This window comes from Moschus berezovskii, chromosome 2, assembly GCF_049115385.1.
Source record: "Moschus berezovskii isolate FMDL1 chromosome 2, NW_MosBer_1.0, whole genome shotgun sequence".
Taxonomy (NCBI): Eukaryota; Metazoa; Chordata; class Mammalia; order Artiodactyla; family Moschidae; genus Moschus; species Moschus berezovskii.
This window is the reverse complement of record NC_142461.1, coordinates 60,053,834-60,076,636: the sequence shown is the minus strand read 5'-3', so window position 1 is coordinate 60,076,636 and position 22,803 is coordinate 60,053,834. Positions and strand designations below refer to the sequence as shown.

The 22,803-nt window shown below is 38.4% G+C and overlaps 1 protein-coding gene across 2 annotated transcripts in view; it reads left to right on the top strand.

Annotated features, from left to right (window-relative positions):
- The window catches only part of CNTNAP5 (contactin associated protein family member 5), a 1,080,786-nt gene that overhangs the window by 891,145 nt on the left and 166,838 nt on the right, over window positions 1-22,803 (top strand). For both annotated transcript variants that reach the window (XM_055397661.2, XM_088842198.1), the window contains exons 15-17: window positions 9,022-9,149; window positions 9,316-9,486; window positions 19,170-19,388. In XM_055397661.2, the coding sequence (XP_055253636.2) occupies window positions 9,022-9,149; window positions 9,316-9,486; window positions 19,170-19,388 (518 nt within the window). The remainder of the gene's footprint in view (window positions 1-9,021; window positions 9,150-9,315; window positions 9,487-19,169; window positions 19,389-22,803) is intronic.

Here is a 22,803-nt window from a genome sequence, read left to right as displayed (position 1 = left end):
ACACGCAGACAAAGCGGGGCAGAGGGGTGGGATGAATTGGGAGATTGAGACTGACATATACACACTACAGTGTGTAAAATAGGTAGATAGTGGGAACTTGCTGTATAGCACAGGAAACTCAGCTCTGTGATGACTTAGGTAGGATAGGGAAGGGAGTGGGAGGTCCAAGAGGGAAGGGACATAGGTAGATGTGTGATTGATTCACTTTGTTGTACAGCAGAAAGTAACACAATATTGTAAAGCAAATCTATACATCCTGCCTCAAGAAAGAAATACTAGGAACTGAAATAAAGACTCCAGATAGATATGGCCTGATCAGTGAGAGGGGCATAAGTGAAGGGATAGTATCCTCTGGGGTAGACTACAGTGACCACAGTCAATGTTTTCACATTTTCAACCAGGTGACCCTGGAGCTTTTATGTCAACCAAGTGACCCTGGAGCTTCTTGTCATCTGATTCCTTTGGTTGTTTTTGTTTATCTGGAATTCTTAATAAGGAAGACAAGAGGGAAATAGCTGCCTTAACCAAAGTTAGGTTATAATTTCTGGCAAATATCAATATGGTATTTAGACTTGTTGGGTTGTTTGTGGGCATCATCCAGCCTTTCTTCCTTCGCATCCACAGCGAATGGACAGTATTATGTGACCCACTGAACAGAAAGGTGTGCAGAGTCTCTTGAGACCAGTCCATTCAGATTCAAACAAGAGCTTATGAGGGACCTGAGGTCTTGAGTTCTTTGCATAATTTTCTAGGTTTATCTACTTTATGAATATGTTACTGGCTACATTTGAGTGACTGAGAGAAGAATATAAAAGGAAAAAAAAATCCTCATTTAATCAGCTCAGTCACCCAAGTGATGCTATAAAATAATTGCAGCAGTTATCCAAAAACTGACTGATGGAAAAATGGCAACATATAAGTTTTTGCTACACTTTAATGACACATTAGGAAATCAGTGACCTCTGCTCTGCAGTCCTGATTTTGGTAAATTCTTTAGATTCAGATAGTAAAACTTAAAAGAGACCACTTTGGCTAACTCATTGGAAGGACTGATGAAAGCTGAAATTCCAATACTTTGGCCACCTCATGTGACCAGTTGACTCACTGGAAAAGAGTCTGGTGCTAGGAGGGATTGGGGGTGGGAGGAGACGGGGACGACAGAGAATGAGATGGCTGGATGGCATCACCGACTCGATGGACATGAGTTTGAGTGAACTCCGGGAGTTGGTGATGGACAGGGAGGCATGGCGTGCTGTGATTCATGGGGTCGCGGAGAGTCGGACACGACTGAGTGATTGAACTGAACTGAAATGAACTGAACTGAACTGATACCATAAGTTTGCTCTTGAGAAAATTTGAGTCTTTTTCTTAATGTTCATGTTTTATCATTGGGACACATGCATGTCTTTTTTTGAATTATTTTTTATAGTTTTTAATAAAATATAATTGCTTTACAGTGTTGTACTAGTTTCGGCTGTACAGTGAAGTAAATCAGTCATGTAGATATCCACATACCCCTCCCTTATTCCTCACATTGCCTGGAGGAAATGGTGAAAATGAAAGTGTTAGTTGCTCAGAAGTGTCTGACTCTGTCACCCCATGGACTGTAGTCTGCCAGGCTCCTGGCTCCATGGAATCTCCAGGCAAGAATCCTGGAGTGGGTAGCCATTCCCTTCTTCAGGGAATCTTCTTGACCTAGGTAGCAGTTGAACCCTGGTCTCCCACACTGTGGGCAGATTCTTTACTGTCTGAACCACCAGAAAATCAGCCATAAGTGCACATATATCTCCTCCTTCTTGGACCTCTCTCCATCCCCCATCCCACTCCTCCAGGTCATTACAGAGCACTGAGCTGAGCTCCCTCGGCTATACAGCAGCTTCCTGCTAGCTATTCACTTTACACATATGCAGATGATACCACTCTAATGATAGAAAGCGAAGAGGAACTAAAGAGCCTCTTGATGAGGGTGAGAGAAGAGAGTGAAAAAGCTGGCTTAAAACTCATTATTAAAAAAATTAAGATCATGGCATCCAGTCCCATAACTCCATGGCAAATAGAAGAGGGAAAAGTAGAATCAATGACACATTTCCCCTTCTTGGGCTCTAAAAGTACTGTGGATGGTGACTGCAGCCATGAAATTAGAAGACAATTGCTTCTTGGCATGAAAGCTATTACAAACCTAGACAGTGCATTAAAAAGCAAAGACATCACTTTGTAAACAAAGGTCGATATAGTCAAAGCTATAGTCTTTCCAGTAGTCAAGTACAGAGATGAGAGCTGGACCTATGTTGAAGAATTGATGCTTTTGAACTGTGGTGATGAAGAAGACTCTTGAGAGTCCCTTGGACAACTCGGAGATCAAACCAGTGGATCTTAAAGGAAATCAATCCTGAATACTCATTGGAAGGACTGATGCTGAAGCTGAAGCTCCAATACTTTGGCCACCTGATTTGAAGAGTTGATTCACTGGAAAGGACCCTGGGAAGATTGAGGGCAGGAGGAGAAGGGGATGACAGAGGATATGGTTGGATGGCATCACCAATTCAATGGACATGAACTTGGGCAAACTCTGGGAGATGGTGAAGGACAGGGATGCAGTCTGTGGGGTCACAAAGAGTCAGACATGATTTGGTGACTGAACAACAACAATGTGTGGTAGTGTAAATATGTTAACTATAGTCTCCCATTTCATCTTATCTTCCCCTTCCCCTCCCTGAGCTCACATGTCCATTCTCTACCTCTGTATCTCTATTCCTGCCCTGGAAATTACCATGACATACCACATTACCTGGAAATTTTATAGGCATAGAATGTGTTTATAGTATATTCTTTATGCCCTTGAGCTTCCATAGCAGGGACCTCTGACTGGCCTGCTCAGTCATGCCAGCTGTGGGGCTCCTTTTCTTATTTCCCCTTTAAAATTCTTTGTATTTTAAATTTCTTTTTTATTTTGTATTGGGGTATATAGCTGATTAGGAAACAATGTTGCAACAGTTTCCAGTGTACAGCAAAGGGACTCAGCCTGACATGTGTGTGTGTGTATCCCCCAAACTCCCTGCCAACATTTTTACTTCAAACGTGACTGGGAATTTCTATAGCTCTTTATTGAATCCCTCCTATGCAATAGTTGACTTGTTAACCTTTATATACATTATCTACTTTGACTTTTTACAACAATATCAAATTAGTATTATTATCCCCATTTAAGAGATTAGGGTTAGCAAGAAGATCCAACCAGTCCATCCTAAAGGAAATCAGTCCTGAATATTCATTGGAAGGACTGATGCTGAAGCTGAAACTCCAATACTTTGGCCACCTGATATGAAGAACTGACTCATTTGAGAAGACCCTGATGCTGGGAAAGATTGAAGGCAGGAGGAGAAGGGGATAACAGAGGATGAGATGGTTGGATGGCATTACTGATTTAATGGACATGAGTTTGTGTAAGCTCCGGGAGTTGGTGATGGAAAGGGAAGCCTGGTGTGCTGCATTCTATGGGGTCACAAAGCGGCAGACACAAATGAGTGACTGAACTGAAGAGATTAGGAAATTGAGTCCCCCAGTGACCTCATGACATCATACAAATAGTGTGCTGAGGCACATGGATTTAACCTGTGCCCTCTAGCCTAACTGCAGTGTCTTCCCACTACAACAAAATTATTTCTGTACTTAAAAAGTACATAAGCACCCTTTAGGAAGAGTCTTGTATGTTGTTCCAAAGAAAGACAAAGCCTGTAAAGTGTATGCCCTTAAGAAGACAAGCTCTTCTCAAAAGCCAAAGAAAAACAACTTTGTGTGTAGAACATCAACTCTGCAGCTGCAGACTTCCTGTCTATTAATAGGTACACTATAATTTGTATCATTTTTATGCCATCTCCCCAAATATTCTACCCATTAATTCTTTGAAGTGTTTTAATCAGTCTTGTCATTCACACATTGAATTAACTCCAGTTTTATTCTCAGTGCAACCCTAAGTGCATGAATAAATTTGCAAAGTTCTTTGATGCCTAAGTGGCTTGCAAGACACCCCTCACCTGTCTTATTGGCCAGTGAAGTGTTGATTACTACCAAATTTTTTTTCTAAATTTTAAATCCATTTTTAAGATTTAAAAATTGAGTAGTTTTATATTGATATTCCAGTCTGGCCCACTGGTCTTACATTTGCGAAGAGCATAATTACCCGTTAGAAATGGCCATAACTGCCTCCTGAAGACAGAAAGCCATCTTTTTCCCAGTCTTCCTCTCTTTCTCTCTCCATTTCCCACCTAATACTGAAGCTGTGTCAGGTTCCACTTCATAACATAAAGGTGGCTTCACTCATTATTATTATTTTTTTGACCCCGTAGTCATTTGAGTTTATGAAGTTCTTTTTCTCTGTTATGTGAAAGAGATTTTTATTCTTAGACTGATTTTGTGTATTCCAACACTTTGATAGAAGGACATCAAATTGATGTAGAAAAGATGCCATAGTATATGAGGGAAGCAGTGGTTAACACTGATCAACAGACTCCAGAATCTACCATTTCCAACTTGAGAATGAAAAAAAAAAAAAGTGGAGAAAAAAGATTCTATAGAGTTTAAATTGAAGTTTCTTCAGGAGACTATATGGGTTTGGTCGTTATTCTACTTTGGTCACTTGAAATTTGCTTTGCAATGTCTCTTAAAAATATATTGGAACATGAAGATTCAAATTTTTTACTGTCTGTTTAACATTCATAGATATGCTTTCAAATAGACACAAAAACCTTATATAACATCTGATTGGCTTCTAAATATGATACTCAAATTATGGAAAATAGTTCATTACTTTACATTTTGGTAATTAACTATATATAATATATATCAATATATAATATACATTATATATTAATATAACATAAATATTATAATTTATTAATATAATATAATTATAATACTTTATTATATAATATACTAATATAGTATATATATTAGTATTTATATTATATATACTATATAGTATAATATATTATATATTAGATTACATATTATATATTCAGTCAGTTCAGTTCATATTATATATATTAGATTATATATTATATATTCAGTCAGTTCAGTTCCAGTACTCTTGCCTAGAAAATCCCATGGATGGAGGAGACTGGTAGGCTGCAGTCCATGGGGTCGCTAGGGGTCGGACATGACTGAGCGACTTCACTTTCACTTTTCACTTTCACACATTGGAGAAGGAAATGGCAACCCACTCCAGTGTTCTTGCCTGGAGAATCCCAGGGACGGGGGAGCCTGGTGGGCTTCCGTCTATGGGGTCACACAGAGTCGGACACGACTGAAGTGACTTAGCAGCAGCAGCAGCATCTGTTCAATTCAGTTCAGTCTCTCAGTCGTGTCTGACTCTTTGCAACCCCATGAATCACAGCACGCCAGGCCTCCCTGTCCATCACCAACTCACAGAGTTTACCCAAACTCATGTCCATCAAGTTGGTGATGCTGTCCAGCCATCTCATTCTCTGTCGTCCCCTTCTCCTCTTGCCCCCAATCCCTCCCAGCATCAGAGTCTCTTCCAGTGAGTCAACTCTTGGCATGACGTGGCCAAAGTATTGGCGTTTCAGCTTTAGCATCAGTCCTTCCAATGAACACCCAGGACTGATAACCTTTAGAATGGACTGGTTGGATCTCCTTGCAGTCCAAGGGACTCTCAAGAGTCTTCTCCAACACCACAGTTCAAAAGCATTAATTCTTCGGTGATCAGCTTTCTTCACAGTCCAACTCTCACATCCATACATGACCACTGAAAAACCCATATCCTTGACTAGACGGACCTTTGTTGGCAAAGTAATGTCTCTGCTTTTTAATATGCTGTCTAGGTTGGTCATAACTTTACTTCCAAAGAGTAAGTGTCTTTTAATTTCATGGCTGCAATCACCATCTGCGGTGATTTTGGAGCCCAAAAAAATAAAGTCTGACACTGTTTCCACTGTTTCTCCATCTATTTCCCATGAAGTAATGGGTCCAGATGCCATGATCTTAGTTTTCTGAATATTGAGCTTTAAGCCAACTTTTTCACTCTCCTCTTTCACTTTCATCAAGAAGCTTTTTAGTTCCTCTTCACTTTCTTCCATAAAGGTGGTGTCATCTGCATATCTGAGGTTATTGATATTTCTCCTGGCAATCTTGATTCCAGCTTGTGCTTCTTCCAGCCCAGAGTTCCTCATGATGTACTCTGCATATAAGTTAAATAAGCAGAGTGACAATATACAGCCAAACGTACTCTTTTACTATTTGGAACAAGTCTGTTGTTCCATGTCCAGTTCTAACTGTAGCTTCCTGACCTGCCTACAGGTTCCTCAAAAGGCAGATCAGATGGTCTGGTTTCCCATCTTTTTCAGAATTTTCCACAGTTTATTATGATCCACACAGCCAAAGGCTTTGGCATAGTCAATAAAGCAGAAATATATATTTTTCTGGAACTCTCTTGCTTTTTCCATAATCCAGCGGATACTGGCAATTTGATGTCTGGTTCCTCTGCCTTTTCTAAAACCAGCTAGAACATCTGGAAGTTCATGGTTCACGTATTGCTGAAGCCTGACTTGGAGAATTTTGAGCATGACTTTACTAGTGTGTGAGATGAGTGCAATTGTGAGGTAGTTTGAGCATTCTTTGGCATTGGAATGAAAACTGACCTTTTCCAGTCCTGTGGCCACTGCTGAGTTTTCCAAATTTGCTGGCATATTGAGTGCAGCACTTTCACAGCATCATCTTTTAGGATTTGAAATAGCTCAACTGGAATTCCATCATCTCCACTATCTTTGTTTGTAGTGATACTTTCTAAGGCCCACTTGACTTCACATTCCAAGATGTCTGGCTCTAGGTGAGTGATCACACCATCATGATTATCTTGGTAATGAAGATCTTTTTTGTACAGTTTTTCTGTGTTCTTGCCACCTCTTCTTATATATATATATATATTTATGTATATATCAGACTAAACCATATATGAAGAAAGTGAAGCTTCTCAGTTGTGTCTGACTCTTTGTGACCCCATGGACTGTAGCCTACCATGCTCTTCCATCCATGGGTTTTTTCAGGCAAGAGTACTGGAGTGGGTTGTTATTTCCTTCTCCAGAGGATCTTCCCAACCCAGGGATCGAACCCGGGTCTCACGCATTGTAGGCAGATGCTTTACTCTCTAAGCCACCAGGGAAGTCCTAATGGCATATGTACAGGTAAATATTTGATTTGTTTATAACCAAAGTGAATTAGTGCATTTTCCTATAAATCTCAGGAGTTGGATGCCTAATCTTAACATTTAATTTTCCACAACATTCTGTTTAGTATGGAGATCTCCAAGATAGAATTGTAAGTAGGTGTATGAAAAGGTGAATAGATTAGCCTCAGTCTGCAAAGTGATTTGGGGACGAGGATGAGAATGCAAATGAGTGTTAACACTGCTATTTTTGAGCACTTACCATAGATGGGGTACCATGCTAAGTGACTATGCTGCTGCTAAGTCACTTCAGTCGTGTCCGACTCTGTGTGATCATCTCGTTTAATTCTTGCTATAACTCTGTTATATAGACATTACTTCCATTTTTCAACTGAGGATACTGTGGAATCAGAAATAAAATGATTTGCCCAAAGTCGCACAGGTAGAAACGGGGGATCTGGGATTTCAGAACAAATTCATGTGCTTTTAAAGCTTTATCCTTGAAGCACTACATCATACAATGTGGGCCTTGCCATACTTCCCCAATTCATAATTAGACACATTATTCTTTTTGTCTCTAGACTCAGAGCTGTAAATAATATGTGAATGGTGATGAAAGACAACATTGATTTTGAATGTTTTGACAGTTGTGTCGAGTTATTTGTAACTACAGAGAGAAGACCACATTTAATTTGCTCCTTCGTGCTCTTATAAAAAAAAACTATTGCAGCATATACTTTTCCTTGATCGTTGTGTCATGGTGTTCTGCCTCCCAGTTCTCAGGTACAGACAAGATGATCCAGCTTGTGGATACCTGAGTCTACGTGAGTGGGGAGTTCAGCCCACCCATGTGTAATTTTCAAACTGCCTCATAAGATTCAGTTCATTTCATATTAACATTAATGATGTATTAATGATGTATACTTGTTAAATTTAAGGTTGAGCTATACACTAAGTAACTAGACCTCTGCCCCTTCTGCCATGTGACCATAGCCAAGTTATCCCATATCTCTGAGACTCAGTTTCCTCATTTGTGATGGAAATAATGGTACCCATTGCATAAGGGTATTACTGATCCCCTAGTATATTTCTGGCTCTAAATAGCTGCATATTCATTTAATGCCAGTTTCTTACCACATTTTTTTTAAAGTATCAGTTAAATGGCATGTCCTTGCCATTCATCCAAAGTCACAACTCAAAAAAAAGGGGGGGGGACGTATTGCTTAACCCCATTCATTTTTAGTTTTCTTGTCAAAGGCTGACTAATCAGTTTCCTGGTTGCATAATTAACAGAGACAAAGCCAGAGTCATTAACTACCAAAATCTCTAAAGTGCAGAAGAGAAAAACGAAAAGCAGTAAACCACCTAGAGTTAAAAGGTGATAAGAAACATCCTAAGCTGATCAAAACCTATTGGCAGGTGGCTGAAACAAGTCCTTGGAGTGATTTCAAGAGGCTTTGTGATACCTATTTCAAATTTGTTACTGAGTTAGCTGATCTCTTCATAGTAAGAGAGACAATGTTTCATGTTCTTTCAGTGCTGCCTTGGGCAGGTGGGGTGCTCTCAAGCTACAAAAAGCAGCAACAAGCTCTGTAAGCTATCTACTTTTCTGGAAAGACTTAAGGAAGATGTAAAATCTACTTGTTTTTGGAAACTGGCCATGGATTTTGTAATTGGCATCCCAGACTTTCACACATAGATGTAAGGCCTTCTGTTAGTCTCCTCTCTGCCCCCACCCTGTTGCAACTACCCAAACTCCTTTTGAAAAGAGGAGGCTTGGTAAAGAATCCCTAGATTATCCACATTCTCTCCTCTTTTTTTCTTAAATTTATGTTTTGCAGGACAAATGATACTGGCTTTCTTTCCTTCAAAGACCACTTGCCTGTCACTCAGATAGTTATCACTGATACGGACAGAACAAACTCAGAGGCTGCTTGGAGAATTGGTCCCTTGCGTTGCTATGGCGACCGTGAGTACTAAATTGAAAGAAGCTTTCTCTCTCCTTACATAAGCTCAAGATGTTTTATTCCCTTATGTTTTTTCCCTGCAGTGTCCCCCAGTCCTGAAAATTATCCACATGCCCAGTGCTTTCCTATAACCCATTCCATGCTTAAGGATTTCTTTCTCATTGGCAGGACACTTTTGGAATGCGGTATCATTTTATACAGAAGCCTCTTACCTCCACTTTCCTACCTTCCATGCGGAATTCAGTGCTGATATTTCCTTCTTTTTTAAAACCACGGCTTTATCTGGAGTTTTCCTAGAAAACCTTGGCATTAAAGACTTCATCCGACTGGAAATAAGCTGTAAGTTTTCTCATTTATGAATCTAATGTAACTGATCAACGAAAGTTTTAATCTTATCTTTTCCACAAGCAACTAGTATATATTTCAACCATTAAGTTAATCTCCCTGGGTATCTGTAAAACTAACAATGGTAATTTCTAGTTTCTTCTTATACTTTTTATTATTACCTAACAGTATTTAAAGAGTCATCCTCTCTTCAAACTAGTGCATTCCCCAAATTCCCATAGACATTTATTTACAGTGTTCTTTATCTGACCCATGGGCATTTATTACATTTTTTTAAAGTTTTCACACCACTACAATGTCTATGGAATGATGAGAACACTAGTATTCTGTATTCTGTTTATACTTAGGGTCAACTTTGTTGTGTTACTTTTGCTCTGCAAGGTGTTTCCTGACTTATTTCCCATCATCAGGAGTATGTGCCTACACAATCAGAATTTTCATTGTTTCTCTACCACTTTACCATGAACAGGGGTATATCTAGTGAATTTTATCTCAGGATGTGGATAATTTTTTAACATTACATTTCCTGTAAACAAAGTATATTCAGAAGTAATCAAGTTAAATGAAAGGTAATAGAACTGTAGATGGAGAATTGTTCTATTAATGAAACTTTGTATGTAATCATGCCAATAAAAAATTCCAGTAGAAAAAAGACAATGCAATAAATAATTTTAATCACCTTAGTTAATTTTTTATATAAAAGGGAAAATACCTACATATTGATCTGTCACAAGAATAGTAGTAATATTAAAATTTCTGTTTCTTAGGCTTGACTTATGCAAATTTTGAGTGATGTCATCAAAATTGATTTTCTTTGCATGTTCATGTTCAAAAGAGAGCATAATGAGATTTATCCATTCATCTTCTCTCATACTGATCAAAGGGCACTTTTTATTAATTTTAAACTTAAAATATGTTTCACATTAAGCAATAGATATATACATTTTAGGAAAGATTGATTTTAAACATAAGGCTAAATTTGATAGACATTCACAAAAATTCCACTTTACAATAAATTTCAGAAGCTGCAGTGCTTTCTATTTTTTCACCATCAATGCTAGCAATTTCAAATATCTCCAAAATTTAAAAAAATATTCATTAAAATACTTGTATTAGAAAAGTCATCATGGGTTACTATTCCATTTGGTAAAGCCTTACATAGTTCCAAAGGACTTGGAATTACTTAAGCTCTCTTGGACTTCCCTGGTGGCTTAGACTGTAAGGAATCCACCTGCAATGCAGGAGACCTAGGTTCAATCCTGGGGTTGGGAAGATCCCATGGAGAAGGGAATGGCAACCCATTCCAGTATTCTTGCCTGGAGAATTCCATGAACATAAGAGCCTGGTGGACTACAGTCCATGGGGTTGCAAAGAGTCAGGCATGACTGAAAGAGTAACACAAGCTCTCTTCAGGTGCAACTTGTGTTCACAGTCCCTGTGGTACTATATTTTCATGTATTTCAACAGTAGAGCTAAGTTAAACAGTGATAGTACAGTAACTGTAAAAACAGAAAATCAAAACTTGAGTTCTTATTCTTAAAAACAAACACATATTTTAGTTTGCATGTTCAGGAGCCAATAGTAAGTCAGGAGTTTTCTCTATTAACTTTCCGCTTGAAAATAATATGTATTAAATGGTAGGCAATGTACTATTTGAACCTTACATATACATTATTAAAAAGTAATATCAACATCAGATTTGTTACAAATTTTTTTCTTGGTGGAGGAACATTTTATTGCTGGCATTATTTAGAATTACTGGTGTGTGGCAATAATAGAAAACACATCTTTTAGTTGCTCTTGCTAGTTTCCTGATTCTCGGCCTTCAATGTACCCCCCTTTTTCCTTATACACAAATTGGACTGCTTCCACTATCTTGCTCTTATTAAAGTTATGACTAGGGAGACGTGTGCTTTTCATTAGGTGTCTTATTTATCTGGATCCAAACGGATGTTTTCTTTGGTTTGAATGATGCAATTGACTGTATTACAGTAGGAATATGACTATATGAAATACCATTGGAAGCTTCAGTCAGTTCAGTTCAGTCGCTCAGTCGTGTCCGACTCTCCGCGACCCCATGAATCACAGCACGCCAGGCCTCCCTGTTCATCACCAACTCCCGGAGTTCACTCAAACTCATGTCCACAGAGTCGGTGATGCCATCCAGCCATCTCATTCTCTGTCGTCCCCTTCTCCTCCCGCCCCCAACCCTTCCCAGCATCAGAGTCTTTTCCAGTGAGTCAATTCATCACATGAGGTGGCCAAAGTATTGCAGTTTCAGCTTTAGCATTGGTCCTTCCAATGAACACCCAGGATTGATCTCCTTTAGAATGGACTTGTTGGATCTCCTTGCAGTACAAGGGACTCTCAAGAGTCTTCTCCAACACCAAAGTTCAAAAGCATCAATTCTTCGGCGATCAGGTTTCTTCACAGTCCAACTCTCACATCCATACATGACCACGGGAAAAACCATAGCCTTGACTAGACGGACCTTTGTTGGCAAAGTAATGTCTCTGCTTTTTAATATGCTATCTAGGTTGGTCATAACTTTCCTTCCAAGGAGTAAGCGTCTTTTAATTTCATGGCTGCAATCAGCATCTGCAGTGATTTAAGTAAGGTCTTAACAACAGAAACTTAGAAATTTGAGCACTCCAGAAAAAGATACAAAAGTGCTGGTTGGAAAAGATAGCTGAGGTGTTTGTATAAGTATCCTGCAAAGCATGACACAGCTAAGTGTTTCTTCTGCAGTTACAGCACAATACAAAAAAAAGATCTCTCTAATTGGTAGTTTTAACCTCCTTTTACTCCAGTGATTTAAGCTGTTAATGGGAGGAAGCTCTTTTGGCTTTAGTGCGAAATAAGATCCCTCATATCTACCTTGGGCAAGTTCTAAATATGTGGAGTTGAGTGCCAAATATTTAATAATATGGATATAATAACCACAATGTAAATTCAATAAAAATCAAGCCCTAAGGCCTTTCAATTCATTAAAGCAGCAGCAAATGTTATGGCATATTATCACAAGGTAATGAGCTATGATTTAGTATTAATTACATTTCAATGTCCGATTTGTTTGTACTTTCTGGTACTATATTTTGTCTTTTAGATGATTCTTTCTTATGCTTTTTGTTTTACTATTATATTGTACAAAACTGTTTTAAATGCAAATGATATTAAATCTGATTGAAATTTAAAATCCAGTGATGTCATTTTCTGGTGTACACATTTCACCAGATCAGAGAACATGTGTTTTTCAAACTATGATTTTATGTAAACTTTTTCAAAGTACAAAGCCTCATATTTTTCAAAATATCTTGTTTTATGATTATTATTTGAAAGGAAAAACAGGACTTACCATGTGGTCCAGTGGTTAAAAACGTGCCTGCTAATACAGGGCAAATGGTTTCAATCTCTGGTCCGAGAAGATTTCATACGCAGTGGGCCAGCCAGTCCTGTGTACCACAACTCCTGTGCTCTGGAGCTGAGAGCTGCAACTACTGAAGCCCACGTGCCCTAGAGCCTGTGCTCCGCAACAAGAGAAGCTACCACAATGAGAAGCCGGCAAACTGCAACTAGAGAGTAGCCCCAGCTGCTCACTGCAACTAAAGAAAGCCTGTGCACACCTGACTTAGACAAAATAAATACATAAATAAATTTAAAAGGAAAAACAAACAAGCATGGGTGAAGGGAGTGGATCTTTCATTTCTAACTAACAGCTGCATTCATCTTATATATATATATATATATATTTTAATGTCCTCCTTCTGCTCTGCTATGATCTTGTGCTTTGAGAATCCTTTCTCAAATAAGCCTTTCTCATTTATTTATTTATTTGGCTGTGCCAGGTCTCAGTTTCCACATGTGGGATCTTCGCGGCAACATGGGGGATCGTTAGCTGAGACCTTCAAACTCTTAGTTGCAGTGGGAGGGACCTTAGTTCCCTGACCACGGATCTAACCCAGCCCTGTGCATTGGGAGCGGAGAGTCTTAGACACTGGACCAGCAGGGAAATCTCCACTATATTTTTTATATAGATGGAATTATTGTCCCAGAGATTCTTCTACAGGTCAACTTCTCCGAAAGAAAATAGCTTTCATAGTAGATTTCTCGGAGATTTCTCTTTTCTCCCAAAGGAATGTTACTGTGTAACTATCTGAACAGAAGTTTTCAAAATCGATGTGTCCAAATTGTTAAACACTGAACAACAAGTTCGCATAAAATTCTCAGTCTTTACCTTCTGGGTCACTTCCAACTAAAGACATTTTTAGTTTTAAACCTTGAGATTAGTCTATACTCTATGAAACACAAGATACTTTATGTCCTCAAGTCTTAATGGATTTGTTTCAAATGAGACAAAAATAATAGCTATTTTGACAATTAGGTCACAATTGCTCTGTGGGTAAAAATAGATATTTTGGGGTGCATGAGGGTATCAGAAGAAAATGGCTGTTGAGAACAGTCTGGCATCATGAAAAGAGACTATTGTTGATACTGCAGTATGGATTCTAATTTCTGTTTCTCGAACTCTAAATTGTGAGGAACTTCTTCATCTCTTCGTTGCTTATTTATGCAAGATGGAATTGGTGGCACCCATATGTCAATCAGACATATTTGACTATAATTAAAAAAAAATTCACTCTAAACTGGTAAACACAAGAATGGGAATTCACTGGTACCAGGGCATGTGACTAAGTACTTTATTTCTGGTTAGATTCAGCAGTGAACAAATGTTCAGTTCAGCTCAGTTCAGTTGCTCAGTCGTGTCTGACTCTTTGTGACCAAATGTTAGCAGTGGTCTAAAGCAAGAGAGTTCCAGAAAAACATCTATTTCTGCTTCATTGACTATGCCAATGCCTTTGACTGTGTGGATCACAATAAACTGTGGAAAATTCTGAAAGAGATGGGAATACCAGACCATCTGACCTGCCTTTTCAGAGACTTATATATAGGTCAGGAAGCGATAATAAGAACTGGACATGGAACAAAAGACTGGTTTCAAGTAGGAAAAGGAGTACGTCAAGGCTGTATATTGTCACCCTGCTTATTTAACTTATATGCAGAGTACATCATGAGAAACACTGAGCTGGAAGAAGCATAAGCTGGAATCAAGATTGCCTGGAGAAATATCAATAACCTCAGATATGCAGATGACACCACCTTTATGGAAGAAAGTGAAGAGAAACTAAAAAGCCTCTTGATGAAAGTGAAAGACTAGAGTGAAAAAGTTGGCTTAAAGCTCAACATTCAGAAAACTAAGATCATGGCATCTGGTCCCATCACTTCATGGCAAATAGATGAAGAAACAGTGTCAGACTTTATTTTGGGGGGCTCCAAAATCACTGCAGATGGTGATTGCTGCCATAAAATTAAAAGACGCTTACTCTTTGGAAGGAAAGTTATGTCCAACCTAGATAGCATATTAAAAAGCAGAGACATTACTTTGCCAACAAAGGTCTGTCTAGTCAAGGCTATGGTTTTTCCAGTGGTCATGTATGTATGTGAGTTGGACTGTGATGAAAGTTGAGCGCTGAAGAATTGATGCTCTTGAACTTTGGTGTTGGAGAAGACTCTTGAGAGTCCCTTGGACTGCAAGAAGATCCAACCAGTCCATCCTAAAGGAGATCAGTCCTGGGTGTTCATTAGAAGGATTGATGCTGAACCTGAAACTCCAATACTTTGGCTACCTCATGCAAAGTGTTGACTCATTGGAAAAGACCCTGATCCTGGGAGGGATTGGGGGCAGGAGAAGAAGGGGACAACAGAGGATGAGATGGCTGGGTGGCATCACCAACTCGATGGACATGAGTTTGTGTAAACTCTGGGAGTTGGTGATGGACAGGGAGGCCTGGCGTGCTGCGATTCATGGCGTTGCAAAGAGTCGGACAAGACTGAGCAACTGAACTGAACTGAACTGAACTGATGGTGTCACAGTTCAAGGAAGCAAGGGCTTTGTACAGAAGCTTTAGAAGTTTCTTCTATTCGCTTAGGAGTACTCGATATTCAATTGCTCATGTATGGCACTTTCCTCCACTTGACATGCCCCTTCTTTGCCAGTCTTCTCTCAAGTACACCATGAGCTCATTTTGTTTCATTTGTCTCTGCTTAGCACAAGTTTGCTTTGGTAAAAACCCAACTTAAAATTCAAGTTACTCCTTGACTTTGTCTTGAACCTTATGGTATAAACAACGAGGGAGGATATCTCTCAGACTGTTGGGAGAAGGAGAGGCAGGAAGGTAAATTAATGATAGAGGTGATGCTACCACAGGGCCACCAGCTTTTTAGTCTTGGGCCACTGGGCTATGTCTATCCCCTCAGAAAATAAGAGCTAGTTCACGTTGGTTTCAAGTATCCAGTCCACCAAGTCACTAGCCAATGTTGGATGTATCACCATGTATTTACTTTTTTATTTCATTCAGTTTTTTTGAGGAACCTGTATTATATTGATTTATATCCAGATTTGACTGTCCAGGTAGGGCTTGCATAGGTTTTGAGGATGGAAGATTTGTCACAGGACAAGTGGGTTAAAAAGTGAGCTCCAGAGACACATCACCGGGATTTAAATACCAGCTCTGCCAACTCTGGGTTGGAGTAATTTCTCAGTTATCTGTGGATCAGTTCCCTCCTTTCTCATAGGACTGTAATGAGTTGATTAATGAAAAGTGCTTAGCAAAGTGACTGGATCATGGTAAGCACTCAGTAAATGTTGGCTATTATTTTTGCATTTCACTGATTCTTCCCTAGTTCTAGGAATGAGTTGAACATAGTTGATCTTTAGTAGTGACTTGAATAAAGTTAAATAATAATAATTTTAAAAGTTTTTTAAGGACCTAATATCTTGATGTAAAATTAAAAAAAATAAGAAAATTGCAAAGTTGGATGTAGTATGTTTAGTGTAACATTTTAATGAATGAAATTTTAGTTTGATGAGAACTTCCTGTATACAAGGCCCAGTCCTAGGTTCTGGTTTTCCAATAAATGAGGTATTCATCTAGAGTTTGCAGACTAGCTAGGAGACAGACCATAAACAGATCATTATACAACAGAGGGATAAACGTTGAAGTAGAGATAAGCACAGTCTGGAAACATAACGTGGAGTTAAAGATGGCAGGGGGTGGAGAGCAGAGTTGTGCAGCCAGCCCTCCACAAAGATGTGCTGTCTGTGTGGAAGTTAATATCCACAAGATCAGCTTTGCAGAAAGGCTTTTAGCAAAATCTTTAGCAGCCCTCCCCATCAGTCTCACCAGTCCTTACCTGTGTTTTTAAAGAGAAATGCATTTATCTTCACCCTCTCAGTAATCGTTTATTTGGTCTCTGGATGAGCAGAGCTTCAAGGTGGCAGTGGTGGCCTGATAAGAAACAGGAAGTGGATCAATGGGACAACTTTGTTCTTATTTAATTTTTTCATTGTTGAATCAGATTTGTTCCCTTCAATTCTGTTTCCTTTAATGCATAGATTTATGAGGCAAAGATGATTGATCTGGGTTGATGAGTCATGTTGATAACAATAACTATTATTGTTGAGTTCATCCTACATGTCAGGCACAGTTCTAGCAACTTTGTCAGGATGAATTTATAAACAACCTGACAACTAGTTAATATTTTTTTCTTATTTTACAAAGGAGAAGACTAAGTGATAATATTCTCATTTTACAAAGGTGATGACTAAGAGGTAATGTTCTCATTTTACAAACGAGAAGACTAAGAAGTAATGAGCTTGAAAACTTGCCTTAGGTTATGATGGCTCCAGAGTCTATGTCTCAAATCCCATTTTTTTAAAAAATGTTTATTCATTTGTTTATGTTTCGGCTTGCTGGGTCTTCATTGTGTGGAGTGGACCTCTTATTGTGGTAGCCTCTCTTGTTGTGGAGCATGGGCTTCAGTAGTTGTGGCTCACAGGCTCTAGAGCACTGGCTCAGTAGTCATGTGGCACAGGTTTAGTTGTTCCATGGCATGTGGGATCTTCCCAGAGAAAGAATCAAACTCCTGTCCCCTGCATTCGCAGGCAGATTCTTAACCACAAGACCTCTAGGGAAGCCCTCAAATCTCATTTTTAAACCTTTTTTCTTATTGCCTCTCTTTGGGGTCATGGTTCACATTCACCAGGAGCCCAAAATAAAATTCTCTGCTACTTGACATCCTCATATTGAAATCTTCTTTATCAAGGTCCTCTTTCTATTAAAATTTAAAGGTTGAGGAAGGTATGATTCAGGGTGATGTTTTACCTTTTGTATTGCTGAAAATTCAGATCTGTTAGTTGATGATCTTGTCAAAGAAATACACATGTCCTATTTCAACAGTAAAAAAGGGGGGGCTGTCAAAAGGTTCTGAGAAGAAAGGAAGGTCTGGAATATGAAGGATCCTGTTCCAGAAAGGGGACTGTCTTTCCCTCAAATTCAATTTATTATTTGTTTCTCCACATCCTTCAAATGTAGATTTCTTACATAATAACAGAAAATACAAGAAGATATACTAAATTAGAGGAAAATGATGAAGATTCTAATTACTGAGGAATCTTTGAGCAAATTATTTCTACTTTCATTTTCTTACCCATGAAATGGAAATTAAAAATGATATTTTTTTCATAGAGTTGTTCTGAGGATTAAAATGAGAGCATCTATGGTCAGTGCTTAGAAAAGTGCTCAGCAGAGTTCACTGTGTGTACTGTGCTGCTGCTACTTCTTTTTGTTTTTCAGGGATGATAGTATCATCGTCACCACCACCACAACCACGACCACCACCATCCTCACCAGTATGACCATCACCACTATCCTTTCAACCATTATTACCACCACTGTCATCATCACCACCACTATCCTCACCAGTATGACCATCACCACTATCCTCACCACCATCATAACCATCATTACCACCACCTCTGCCACTCTCATGACCACCACTATTATCTTCCTATCATTATCATCATCATCATCATCATCATCATCATCATAGGTAGCATTATATCCAACAGCTGCTTCTTGTCCTATACAATAAGCAGATTATTTTAGAAGGGTAGAAAGAGTCATGAAGAAAGTCCCTGTGTGGGAAGTTGAGGGGGAGATTTATATTTGACCTAGATACTGCCATTTCCGGTGATGCAGACAGGCACTTAAAATTTCCAAGCCTCATTTTGAAAAAAATTCAGGGATAGCATGAATGCTTGTATCATATGTATTGAAAAAAATAATACATTACAGAATAATAATATATAATACATATAATAATGTTATAAATATATGAAATGCATTATTATAATACACACAATGAATAAACAAAGCAGTGGACTTTCCAGAGTGTGCTCTTCTCTCTGCAGGAGGGTGTCTTCTAAGCTAAGCCAGGATCTATAGCTATCAATGAGCACACAAGTGAAGTCAGAACAGATCCAGAAAATCTAGCACCTTGGCACTGGTGTATTTTATCAGATTGGCATCAGTGGCCCTGGTCGCTATTCTATTTCCTGAATTTTCAGTGAGAACCAATGAAGGAAAAAGATGGAGCTTGGGATTTAGTAGTTGGTAGTTATTACTATCAGTGGAAATTTCAATACTGCAGGGATTTCAACTGAAGTCCTCCCTACCTAGCATTTTTAATTGTTTTACCATTCGCTCAGAATATGCTTGTGTCCTAAATGCACTGACAACTCCATTCATATTTCTACCTGTTTCCATTTTTTGTTTCAGCTCCTTCTGAGATCACTTTTGCCATTGATGTTGGGAATGGCCCCATAGAGCTCATAGTCCAGTCTCCTTCTCCTCTGAATGACAACCAATGGCATTACATCCGGGCTGAGAGGAACCTCAAGGAGACCTCGCTCCAAGTGGACAACCTCCCGAGGATGACCAGGGAGACCTCAGAAGAGGGCCATTTCCGGTTACAGCTCAACAGCCAGCTGTTTGTAGGTAGGGGACATCTTAAGGTGCCCTTTGTGCTAAAAACCCTGCATGACCACAGTAGTAGAGGGCCCAAGGAGTATTACTATTTTATTTTAGACCTGAAAAATGATTACAATATTTCATAAAACATTTATAATTACAGATGTAATTTTACAAATTCTTCCTGTCTAGATTCATTAGCTTCAAGAATGAAAGATTGTCACTGCTTACCAAAGTTTGCCGGGGTCTCAGACTCTTTTTATGTCTTTTCTCCTTGTTCATATTGTATCTTCAGATGTCTAGGGACTCCTATTATTTTTCATCCTTATAATCACAATATACTCTCAGAAAAAGCAGTGTAAGCTATTTAAACCTTTTCAGATGTTGACTCTGTCAGTGGGCTACCATTCACCTTTCTTAGTGACACCTAACTCCTGATGATTTTTGATGATATATGTTACAGCATCTTCAAGGGATTTGGGGAATCAACAATATGGCAGGGGAGGGAACTATTGGTTTTTAAGCTAAGAGCTTCTTTAATACTCCCAGAAATCACATTCCTTAGGTGGCTGCCTGATACTTGCACAGAAAAATAGCCTGGTCTCCACTGATCATTCCCTCCTTGAGACTCAGAATCAACCTTTAGATAAGTTGCCCATCTGAGCTGACTGCCACTGCTGGCAATAGGGCCTGGGGCCTCAGACATCTTTCACTAAGCCTTTCATTCATTCATTCCATAAATATTGTGAATATAAAAAACAAATCAGGTTCCTTGTTGGATGGTGGGAATTGAAATATGACTTATGCAATAAAACATCTTTTTCAAGTGCTCACTGTGTGTGTGTGCGTGTGTGTGTGTGTGTTGTGGAGACAGAGAGACAGAAATAGGAAGAATTTCACCACATTAGTCCAGATAGGAAAAGAAAGGTTCACATTATTGCTATAATTTAGGAGGGATTCTTTGAAATTAAGTTGAGCAGGGCACATACAGGTTTAAAGTACAAAACAGAGCTGCAAATGTTAGGTATATTGTATTATTATCAAAGCCAAGACACTGCTTTTATCTGAAACTTGAAGTTCCGATGCTTAGAACAGTAGTACCAATAAGTTCCAAAATTTGCCAGTATACAGATTTAAGTTTCTTTCCGTATGCATTTATTTTATCAGCTCACACTGTATAGCTTTACTACTAGTAATGAAATGTCATCAGCTATCAATGGTTGTATCTTAATTGCTTTCTTGAAATCCGATTCTGTGCACTTTTAACTCTGAGGAAAGTTGTCACTAAGAGCACACCAACTAAAAGAAAAGAAGGAACAGAATATGTAATCTGTCTTTCCAACAGTAATCATATTTCTTTCTTCATCTATCATGTTTTACATATTCAGCAGAAGCTAAGACATAAGTGATTAAGAACACTTTTATGAATGATGATGAAAAGGCATTCATTTAATTAACCTACATAAGTGATATGATTTACTATTAAAATGTATATTTTTAATTTATATTGATGTCTTAATTCTATTTAAACATAACATTTTATTGCTCTGAATAAGTTTGCTAGTCATCAAGATTTAATGTCTTTTTTGGTATAATCAATTCAAGTACTTTGCAATTTTCATAAATTATATTCCATGCCAAAGTTTAATTTATCTTCAGACTATATTGATGAATCTTTCTGGTTGAAAAGTGTGTATGAAGATGGAATTTTTCAATCCCTTCATGCAAATTTCATGTAGTTATGAAATTATCATACAGCTTGAAAATGTGATAAACTTTGTGCAAGTTGAAAGTGAAAAGAGGCAGCTGTGTTTCTTGCAGGTTTTAATCTCTAGACATTTCTATTAAATTGATCACAAATGCAGTGAATAAGAGCTTGTCTATGGGTCTGGAGGAGACACTTTGCTCGAGCTGCTGCCAAGGTCAGCTACAGCAAGAGCACCTGCTTCTGTTATGTTTCTTTCTAATAAGTTCCATCTCAGATGTTACTCTGCTTTATTGAATTTGGCTTAATATACTTGAAGAAGAAAAAGTGCCGTTGAAGGTCAGTTTAGTCTTTTGGTTTGAATTTTGCTGTTTAATGTTCAGTCTGCTTAAAAAGGTTGGGTGGAAAAAAAAAAATGAAGTCCTGGTATTTCCATTTTGTATGGTTCAGTGGTTTAAAAAAAAAAAAAAAAACAACGCTACTTAGCTAGAGAAGAAAAATGATGAATTCCTTTCTCTATCATTCAGAAATCTTGTCACTGGATTTTTATACTTGCTAGGCAGAAAAACTATGATAGCTGTGTGCTTCTTTTCTTTAATTTTTAAAATTGAAGTATAGTTGAATTACAATGTCATGTTAGTTTCAAATGTATAGCAAAGTGACACCATTATACATATCCATATAATCATTCTTATTCAGATTCTTTTCTGAATATAAGTTATTACAAATATTGAGTATAAGTCCCTGGTGCTATATAGTAGGTCCTTGTTGGTTATCAGTTGGTTAACTGGATAGATTGAATGTGACAGTACTTAAATATTCATTTGGATATGTCTGTCTAGACACCTTTAACCACTGAAGGATCTTTCAATCAAAACAGAGTGTTGTTCAGCATGGTAATCACTGATATTGCTGTTGTGCCCATGAGTGCTTCCTAAGTACCAGATTGAATTTTATAGAATGGATGCACCTCTTAGCAATGCTCCTGTCATTGGAATGTGAAACGCTGAAGTGCTGATACCTAAGTCAATGCATGCTGGATTCCCAGAATCAATATTGTAACTGCAGACTTTTATTTCCCTGGTAGTTAATGATGGTTGCAACCATGCCATTTCAGTGGTGGCATTTTTTGAATAGAGTAGGAGAAATTTCATAACATGAGCTTCTGAGATGAACGCTGCAAGGCTGGGATTGTTTCTGCTTTAAAACTCTTGGCTGCATAATCCCTATCTTTTGTTATTCCTCACTCCTCTGTCCATGGGATCCTCCAATATTACCTGGAGGATCCCATGGACCGAGGAGCCTCATGGGCTAACAGTCCATAGGGTCGCAAAGAATTAGACACAACTGAGTGACTTAGCGTGCACGCACTAGCTTTTTAAGTCAATATGAGGATGAGGCAAGAGAAATTTAAAAAGTAGCACCTTTTACTAAAAATGAAACGAAGAGATCTAGGTGTGAACTCCAGGTCAACTGCCATCAGAGCTTGGGACACTAGTAGGAAAGCAACTAGCCTAAATGGACTCATTGTCTTTATTTGCAGAATGAAATTGATGAGTGTGGTAATGGAACTCTTACAACTTGTGGATATACTATCATCTCCATGTGTATGTTAGACATGAAAATTATCCTTACCCTCATGCCTGTGTGTATGTAACAGCAAGGAAAATATCTCATTGTCCCCAAATCTGACATCTCATCTTTCCCAATATGTTGGAATTATAGACTAGACACTTT